Here is a 9,516-nt window from a genome sequence, read left to right on the forward strand (position 1 = left end):
GACCGTGAAATGTACTTTATTCAAGGTTGATCTGACTGCAGCTGTCCACTCAAACCGTTACTTACGTTGTTACATCGACACCTGAAAGAAAGCGCAGGTGGTCACATGCAAAAAGATTAAAAAGACCACTTAAAAACCCCAATGATATGGCAAACTGGAAACTAAGCTTTGGCTGTCTCGTATGATAAAACACTTTCAAGTATAGTCAGATACAGAGGTATATCCATACAAAGTGATAAATTAAAAAAGGCAACAGATTTATTTTACAGCACAGTAATGTCCACACTCCAAATGCTAGATTTAAAAAAAAAAAAAAAAAAACTGCCAACAAAAGTGATTTCGCAAGCATCAAATAGATAAAACATCACCTAGAAACAAAATTCATTGCTTAGAGAAAGAAAAAAAAAAAAAAAAAAAAAAAAAAGGTCAGCTTACTCCATCATTAATTACTTGTGCTGTGCCACAAACATACAAAATGGCCGCCTGGTGTCAAGTTCAACACAAGAACAAAAAACGATTGGAGGAGCTTCCAGACAGAAGAAAAGAAAGAAGAAAAAAAAAAAAAACACTCATCTGCAACTTAGGATTGATTCTTTATATCAAAAATGATACTATTGCAACAACTCATGACGTGCAGCAAAGTGCATCTAAAAACAGACAAAAAATGCGAGTCTCTTTACAATGCATGTTCTCATCTGTAAACAGCAGCACGTGATGACTGCGACCCGATTATGAAACCGTATGTATATGTTCGGCAAAACACCTCCTGTTACGGCTAAAAGCAAAAAAATCATACTTGGACAAATGACGTCTTATAAATAAACGGAACGTTGACATGTTGACGTTGGTTTAAGTCAATTAGTAACAGTGGTGTTGTTGCTGACTGAGGCTAAGTAGTTAAAAATAGGAATCAAATTCCAACATGGGGGTAGTGGGGGAGGGATCTTAGTAATCTTCATCCTCAGACTCCTCGTCTTCAGCGGTCTCCAGCCAGGTGAGCCACTGGTTCACCTGCATGGCAAAAAACAAACAAATCAGACACAGGTTGTGTTCACAATCACCCCATAGAGCAAGTTCGCCATTATTGTAGTTTAGAGTATATTCATTGGATAAAAAAAAATAACGTTTGTATCAAAGGGAGAACATTTTTTCTCTCCTGATTATGTTTGGGTATTAATGTATTAGTTAGTCTTATGAAATGTATTTTTTGTCAATATAATTTACATTTATTTCCTATGGTAAATGCTGCTTGTTTTGAGATGAGAAGACTTTCTTTGGACTTGAATTTGTCACAAAAAACCCCCAATTCTGCTGTATTAAATACATTGAACCCCAGTAGTCCTGTCACTATCGAATATTTTTAGAATGAATTAAAACTGTATTATAAAAGCATTTTCCCCTGATTACTGTTTATGAACCAGTGATGGTGTTTGTTTTGTACTTCTTATTCGTAAAGAGATTTAAAAAAATAAAAATAAAAAAACGGAGGGGGGTTGATGATGTACCATGTTACTGCCATTGTGTTCCAACATTAAAAACAGATGTTTCCAAATGTCTTATTTTGATTAAAACACAGAAGATAAGTCTTCTTTCATGAAGGACTACAGAAATCAGTGAACAATTTCCGGTGATATACTGAAATCAGAGGATTTGAACAATTTTACATAAAAAAAAAAAAAATGGGTCCAAATGATTACTCTATTAAAATAGTTGTTTATTAATTTTGACAGCTCTAAGCCCCAGCATTTTTTTAAGGAAGCTATCCTCACAATTAAAAAAAAAAAAAAAAAAGTTGAAGTTATTTGAGTGGTTAGAACATACGTGAAACAAGGCTTTCCCTTTGCCCGGATACTCTTGAGTGACGTCTTCTTTCCATGTGAGGAAGGCTTCTTCTTCGATGATTTCCATATCGTAAAAGTAGGCAAAGAAACGCAGCAGCATGCCTGGAAGCCGAGAGCCCCCCGTTAGCTTTTCTGGATCAATGTGCACGTGTGAGCATTGGTGTGTGCTGTTGGTCACCTTTGGGGAAGTGTTTAGCGTTACAGTGGACCTGCAGCGCATACAGCGCGCTGACTTGCAGGTCGACGTGGTCGTGCAGGAACTTCTGCATGACGGGCTTGAAGGAGAGCAGCTGCTGCTTCTCCTCATCCAGCTGCTCTTTGCTGGGCGCCGCCAGCTGCTCTTCGTCGTCGTCCGGGTTGATCTCGTAGGCGATGTACTGCAAAAAACTAGCAGACGGAAAAAAAAACAAAAACAAAAAAAAACGACAATGTATCTGAGTAAGCAGAAGTAAGGAGGGTGCTGCGGTTGGTCTACCTGGTGGTGAGGATGTTGACGAAGCCTTTATCCGTGTGGAGTTTGGGAGAGATGTTATCTTTGATCCACTTGTAGATGGACTGCGGCGACGGGTCCACTTTGATCTGCTTCAGAAGCTCCTTCTCCAACTTCATCAGTGGGAACAGAAAGCTCAGGCCTTTGCCCTCCAGAATCTCCAGCATCCGGTCCTTGTTCTGGTCCATTTCTAGACAAGTGAAGACAAATGATCAAAAAAACTTTGAGAGAGCGCAAAGTTGAACTCATTTGAGACCGAAGAATTCATTTGGCAGCTTTCAGGCACCCGCCCACCTGAGAAAATACATTTCTTCGATTCTAAAGGCCGTTTGGGCAAGCAAGGAGGTATTTAGTGTAATTTGTTTGTGAAACAACAACCACCTATTGACCAACAATCCTAATTGGGGATGTAACGATTCATTCAAGCCCGAGTAGATACTCGGCTCCTGATTTGCTTTTTTATTTATTTATTTATTTATTTTACATACAAAATGATTCATTTGATAAACAAAAGATGCTTTTATTTTAACATCTACATTTTGTCCTTGTTACATACATTAACTTTTTGTAACTATAAAAAAAAAAAAAAAAAAAATCAAAAACAAAAATGAACTCATAATTTTGACTTACATTTTTGTGTTATCAGTGCTTTGTGGTTAAGGTTAATATTCTGCCCATTCTTCTCATTTCCTTCACAAGGAGGTGTGTCCTTAAAACGCTTTAATCTTCTAAAATGTATTGAAATACGTGTTACTGTCTTGATGGAGTCTGATTTTAAATTATGTAAAGGGGGCTAAATTGATAAATTTTGCTTCTTTCTGCCCCTTCTCAAACTTGCATCTTATTTTATATATATATATATATATATATATATATTTTTTTTTCTTTTCTTTCCTTTGTTATGTTTTTATTGCTGTGCTTGTTTGAGACGAATAATGCTGCCTTCATGTGTTATCAAAATTACGGTAAATACAACGTCTGTTAGAAAATTGCACAAGAACGCCCCCTCATGTCATATTTTCCACCGGACAACTGGGAATTTATTTTGATACCAGAGTTTATGAGCTGAGAGAACTTTTCAAGTTTCAACATGGCGGAGAGTGCCGCGGGATTCATGAATGGCAAGAAATATTAACACTTATAAGGGTGTTGTCATCCACTAGCAGGTTGTTTTAGAACAGGGGTGGCCAAGTTCGGTTCCCGAGAGCCCCTATCCAGCCTGTTTTCCATGTTTCCCTCCACTAACACCTGATTCATGATCAGGATCATTATCAGGCTTCTGCAAAGCTTGCCGATTAGCTGATCATTAGAGTCAACTGTTGCTGGAGGAGGGAGACATGGAAAACAGGCTGGATAGGGGCTCTCGAGGACCGAACTTGGTCACCCCTGTTTTAGAATCTACACAATTTCGTAGCGTACACAATTCAATGTCCTGTCCTTTACAACTCATTACTTGCCGTAATTGTTCAGTTTTACAGGCAAAGAGTACGCCAGCTTCCATGTGTATTTTTTTGTGCCGTAATTAGGAGTTCCCAAGTGGTAAGGTCCATCTTTCCCATAATACATGAAGGCAGGGTAATATCAAGTCAAAATCAAATGACAAAGATGAAACATGTCTGTTCAACTTGTGCAACAATGTGGCCCTCTACTGGACTAATGAGCCACTACATCAGCGACACATTTCACAGAGAGTGTACGACCGCAGGCTATAAACACACAGGTGATAAATTGCCTCTAAGTAAATGAGGAGCCAGTTACAACAGTTAAAACATTAAATTGATTACTTAGAAAGATCTAACCTAGTTTTGTAGTGGCATCCACAAAGACCCGCCAAAGAATACCGGATATCCGCAAAAATTTGTCCGTCCCCAAAAAGGGTCCAGCTATAAACTATGAAAAGGTGTGCAAGGCCTAATGGTTAACATGGCGTTGTGAATCAATGCTTTGACTTTATTATTTTACAATGATGTATATTTTAAGAAAATGACATGAGTCTAAAAGCATGTATAGAGGCGAGGAATTGTGGGCCATACCGGGTAGCATCTTCTGCATGTTGACTTTGCTCTTCTGGAAGACGTCGGCAAGCCACTCGCGATCCTTGAGCTTTGCCATCTGTTGCAGACAGAGCAGGAAGAGCGGGAAATGGGCGCCGTTCTCCAGCTGGTGGGCCAAATCCGTCATGCTGATCAGGTCGGCGACGGCAGCTCGGGCCGCAAACTGAGCCAAGTACGACTTGACCAGTGGGACTTCTTCCTCGATCTTGGGACACTGGTCCAGTACACCGACAATGGCCTGTTCAGAGAGCATTGACAGTTTTTGTACACAATGTTTCACTGCTATAGCACAGATTTTTATATGCACACACACACACACACACGCAAGTATGCTTTGTGTCTTATTTGGAGAAATGTGTGAATGGGCGGCCCCACCTGCAGAAGGTTCTCGCTTGTGACAAGGCCCTCTGTGCAGAGCTCGTGAATCAGGGTGCTGGCAAGTTCCTTGTCGTCGTCTGAACGACTGAGCGAAGACGCCACAATCTTGTTCAACATCTCAGATAAAAAGTGTTTCGGCGCCTTCATCTCCTTAACAGTGGCCACAGCCTCACTGACATTCTTGTTGTTCATGTAGTCCGCAATGAGTGTCTCCTAAAAACATAATGAAGGCCAAATGTGTTAGGTTGCATGTAAACTACCTTTGCTGTACAAGACGGTGAAAAAGAAAGAACATTACCGTCATTTTCTGCAGCTCTTCCTTTGTCGGAGGTAGTTTTTTGTTGGACTTTGCAGGTTTCTCCTGAATTGGTGGAGGGTTGGTTTTAAGACCAAGCTGCGGGGACTACCAAAAGATAAACATTTGACCATAAAAATTTTGTAAAGCTGTTTTTTTGTTTTTTTTTTTTTTAAAGTAATATTCAAATAATTACCTGTCCCATTAAGGACCCTTGGGCACTTGGTGGCATCATTGTCATCTGTGGCTGCAACTTTGGCACTTTTTTGTTTAAGATGAATGACTGTGCTGGCCTCAGGCTGATCTAAAAAGGTGTAAAAACAAGAGAAAACTATCACCACCATTTATCATCGACATAAAACAGTGCAAAGCAAAAGTCATCAGCTTATACAAGTTAAATTAATGTCACAATATAACTTGTCAACATCTTAAGAAAAGTCTAAGTACCTCATCAACATTGAGCTTCCCTTTCTTGCTGAAGCGTGGGCCCATATCCTTTGACTGCATCTGAACAGAGCCATTCTGCTTATGGCTGAAAACTGGCGAACTCTGACCCTGGGGAGATATTGCACAGTTAAATGTTTGGTAATAGGCGTTTTTCCACCAACAAGCCCAGGAACTTTGAGTTCTTCGTAAAGGGAGTTCTTGGTGGTAAAAGTTCTGCAGGGAATCTAGGATTTTTGTTTCCACAGCGTCTTCTTGTTCTCGGTAATTAATTCAAATGAGTGTGACTGACTCCAGCCGATGTAAAAACAACGCCCCCAAATTTGACCACAGCCCGCCCCCTCAAAGTTCCTGCTTGGCTCAGCTTGACCCTGCTGCCGAGACAGTACTTGGATGACCCCTGGGGAATTTAATTACCCTGATAATTGTTGTTGGTGGAAAAACACGAGAACTGAATTTTACCAAGGTAAACTGAAAGGTTCTCCAAAAGTTCCGGCAGTGGAAAAACGCCTAATGTTCAACAAATAAAAGTAGAGCTGGGTTTTATTAAAAATAAACAAGTAAATCAATAAATTCGAATTATCAATGTTAATTTTCAAGCCTAATATCTATTCACAAAATCATGAATCTATTATTTTAGTCACTTTTCCCATAAATACATAAGAAAATAGAATTTTAAAGGCAAAAGTTTTTTTTTATTCTTAGTTTTATTGAAATTTACTGTTAACGTTCATTTAAGTATTTTCTTACATTTATGAAAGACCTGAATTATTGCACTTTAAGCCAATTCAGTCTTTAATTTATATATACAATTATGAAAATATTTTCATTTCATCCTTGCGTGACACTTAAGTGATCATAAAGTGTGACTTTCATGACAACAAAATCATTTAACCAGTTAAAATGTAATTTTTATTTAATGTTTGCAGAGTTTGTAATCATGTCCTTAACATTTAACAAGAATTTATGTACCAAAATTAATCAATATCAGATTGAGTTGAAGTTAATCTAATCAGTAAATAAATAAATAAAAACTGAATCGATTGAGGAAATTGGAATCGATACCCAGCCCAAGGTGAAAAACACATAGCGGCACTCACCTGCATCGGCTTGATGAAAGGTTTGCTTCCTGTGTCAAACTGGGGCTGATGCGAACTGTTGTTCATCCCAATATGGCCATTAAAAATTGGGTTGGAGCGGTGGCGGCCCAGAGTTGGTGAGTAGTGGTCCTGAATAACTCCAGGGCCTGTTCCAATACCAATTCCTGCACAAATTATATGGAAAAACGAAATATTGTATTAGTGTTGTGTGTGCTATTGTGGGTGACGAGGACAAGCGTATTGCGGCCTACCGGGCATTTGTCCAAACATATCTGCCAGCCCGCCAAGCCCTTCTTTGTCAAATCTGACCCTGCTGTGTAGGAAAGCACTGTCCAGGAAGGTATTATCCATGAAAAAGTCAGACCTCGAGCAATCAGACTGATGTGGAATGAACACGCCCAAGTCCTGCAAAGCATTTTAGGTTAGCATCCGGACACAATGGCGAGCAAACATGATAAACAAGCAGGGCGTGAAAATGCAGATCAACCTTTACGGCATCCTGGCGAACTTGATTGATGGTTTTTGGCCCGTTGTCAAAATACGCCTTACGAGGCACCCAGTTGTTCTCCCGCAGCTCCACCGTATTCTGCAACAGGAAGCGAATCCTCGCAGGTAATTCCTTGTTGTTGGTCAAGGCCTGCATGCGGTCGAAGTACTGATTCATCAGGGACTGCAAGAGGAAGAACGGTACAGTTGTTACATAAACCAAGAGGACTGCTTTGGCACAGCAGAATTGGCTACAAACGTACCCTCGCCTTCACATGATCAAGCTTGGGTCCCACCGTCCTCATTATCTGACAGAGGCACTCCAGGTCTTCTCCCATATCCTTAATTTGGACACGCTTCTTCTTTTCCAGAAGCTGAGAGCAAAAATGCACGTTAGTACATTTCACATTCGAGATGCTAATTTCTGTTATTATACCGTGCTGCCTTGACTTCCCATTATAGTTTATTCCATAACCATCTTCCAAAACACTCATTGAATAAAAATATTAATCCACTACTTCATTATCCCCAAAACAAGCTCATTTTTTTTGTGAACCTACCGTTTTGATGCATTTGTGGAGGATGGATTCGTGGATAAGGTGGAGTTTCCCAAGCTCGCCAATGAATTTGATGTTGCCAAGCATTTTAATCTTAGCAACAGCGCGCTGTTCCTCTTCCTCAGAGGTGAGAGGGCAATCGTGTTTGTCAAAAACTACCAAGGTAGAACAACAACATAGATAAATGGGATATTCACAAAAACTCATTAAACATAGCGGTATAAAAAAAATAAAAATAAAATTGCTGGCCGCACACCTTCAACATTTCTGGCACGATTTTCAAACTCATCCTGAAGTTTGGATATGAGAAGCCTCCTGAAGGTCTGCAATGAAAATCAGAATATTGAAGAAAGGGCACCAAAAAAGCAAATACTTTCTCTTCAAAATATTTGATTATTTACTGTATTCTGCTTCTTTGATGTTGGATTTTCTGTTGCTGGATCTTCAAAGTTTGGTGCGTCTTCTGCCAAGCGTAGACATAGCTGAGCATATAACTGACTGTACTTGGGCTCTTCAAGGGCTTTGTCGACAATCTAAAAATCGTCCAAAAAAAATAGAAGCACATAATGAACGAGCCTCTTGATGAGCTACACAAACAGATGTGAGAATTGTACACAACACTGACCAACAAGATGATTCCTTTCAGGACAAGCTTCGAATCCACACCCACATTGAGGAGCTCCAGGCACAGTTTGTCAAACTTCTCAGGTGTCAGCTTATTAAGTATGCTGAAGAAAGCAGAGGCACACACACTTAAACCATGCAGCTTAAACACAAAGCGACGCCGGCGATGGTCAAGAATTTCTAACCAAAACTCACCCTCTCACTTTTCGGAAGATTGCATCGTGTTGCCCTTTCTCAGCAGAGAAGCTGGCCTCTTGTCTAGTGCTTCGAGAAGGTATCCATCTCTGAGCGGCAGAACCTGGGGGCTTCCCCAGGAACTCGCTGTAATGACCCAAAAAAAAAATAATAATAAAATAAATTTAAAAAAAAAGCTGATGTTACAACAAATGTACAGCAAAACATAACCTGGTGTATCTTAAAAGAAACAGTGCATTATGATTACTACAAAAGTTTGAGTCTAGTTCAAGTGTAAAATAATGCTAATAGCTGGTAGAACACGAGTATGTGCTTAAAAGCTCACTAGCAAATACGTCAGCAGCTACAAAAATAAAAAATAAAAAAAAATAAAAAAGGTAAAAATAAAAATAAAAATCACCTTTTGCTTTCAGCCTTGGGAAAGTGCTGAGGTGCACCCCCACCTCCTCCCCCTACTCTGTGATGCAAAGAGGAGAAGAAAGAAAAAAAAAAAAAAAGCGTGTTGAAACGAGATAGGGTGTATGCGTATGCTAGTTCCTGTTTGTGTGCGTCATGTTTTGGGAGCGGTTCCCAGTGCAAGTAATAAGCCACGGGTCCCACGATAATCATACCTGAAATGAGAAGGTACCCCTGGTGCAACAACACTCTCCACTTTGGCGGCTTGACAACAAATATTTGGAAAAGAATTGTGTTCTGGGAAGGAATCAGGGAAAAGCAACCTACAAGCAGAGAGACAGAGATAGAATAACACTGTTACAAAACAAACGTTCACATTTCAGCAGATGAAATGTCACTTTCATAGTGAGCATTTATTCAAATGCTCAAAAATTAAAATGAACAAAAAATGAGAACCCCAGCTATCATGTATGATAATGCAAAATAAACGTTTTGTCTGATTACCCATTGGGATAATCTGCAGTACTTGATTCTTGTTTATTTTACTTGTTTGAAATTAGACACAGTCTTTATGATATAAGGGGTACAAGTGTGTAGAAAAACCCAAAACAAGAACAAATATTAAGCATCTGTAAAAGGTGTTAATTTGTGGAATA

At 39.5% G+C, this 9,516-nt stretch overlaps 1 protein-coding gene across 2 annotated transcripts; it reads right to left on the reverse strand.

The window, feature by feature from the left end:
- Nucleotides 1–9,179, reverse strand: LOC144017149 (eukaryotic translation initiation factor 4 gamma 2-like). Of its 2 annotated transcripts, XM_077518436.1 has the most exons (20): nucleotides 9,076–9,179; nucleotides 8,865–8,921; nucleotides 8,465–8,590; nucleotides 8,271–8,373; nucleotides 8,047–8,178; nucleotides 7,902–7,968; nucleotides 7,649–7,800; nucleotides 7,352–7,462; nucleotides 7,090–7,272; nucleotides 6,854–7,007; nucleotides 6,603–6,766; nucleotides 5,506–5,613; nucleotides 5,255–5,362; nucleotides 5,062–5,166; nucleotides 4,761–4,976; nucleotides 4,365–4,623; nucleotides 2,317–2,521; nucleotides 2,020–2,228; nucleotides 1,822–1,943; nucleotides 1–1,011 (listed from the first exon to the last, which is right to left on the reverse strand). In XM_077518436.1, the coding sequence occupies exons 7-20, from the start codon at nucleotides 7,730–7,732 to the stop codon at nucleotides 946–948; spliced, it is 2,094 nt and encodes a 697-aa protein (XP_077374562.1). In that variant the 5' UTR covers nucleotides 7,733–7,800; nucleotides 7,902–7,968; nucleotides 8,047–8,178; nucleotides 8,271–8,373; nucleotides 8,465–8,590; nucleotides 8,865–8,921; nucleotides 9,076–9,179; the 3' UTR covers nucleotides 1–945. The 2 variants fall into 2 exon arrangements, with proteins under 2 accessions (XP_077374562.1, XP_077374563.1); XM_077518437.1 differs by lacking the exon at nucleotides 8,865–8,921 and having other exon boundaries at nucleotides 9,076–9,178.
- Nucleotides 9,180–9,516: the final 337 nt, after the last annotated feature.

Source organism: Festucalex cinctus, chromosome 4 (assembly GCF_051991245.1).
Source record: "Festucalex cinctus isolate MCC-2025b chromosome 4, RoL_Fcin_1.0, whole genome shotgun sequence".
In the NCBI taxonomy this organism is placed as follows: domain Eukaryota; kingdom Metazoa; phylum Chordata; class Actinopteri; order Syngnathiformes; family Syngnathidae; genus Festucalex; species Festucalex cinctus.

Bases quoted from the DNA above. Each gene is read 5' to 3' on its own strand.
- LOC144017149 (XM_077518436.1), bottom strand. From the start codon at position 7,732: ATGCTTGGCAACATCAAATTCATTGGCGAGCTTGGGAAACTCCACCTT. The intron at 5,363-5,505 runs GTACTTAGACTT...ACACCTTTTTAG, and splicing joins GGAAGCTCAATGTTGATGAG to ATCAGCCTGAGGCCAGCACA. The intron at 5,167-5,254 runs GTAATTATTTGA...ATCTTTTGGTAG, and splicing joins AAGGGTCCTTAATGGGACAG to TCCCCGCAGCTTGGTCTTAA.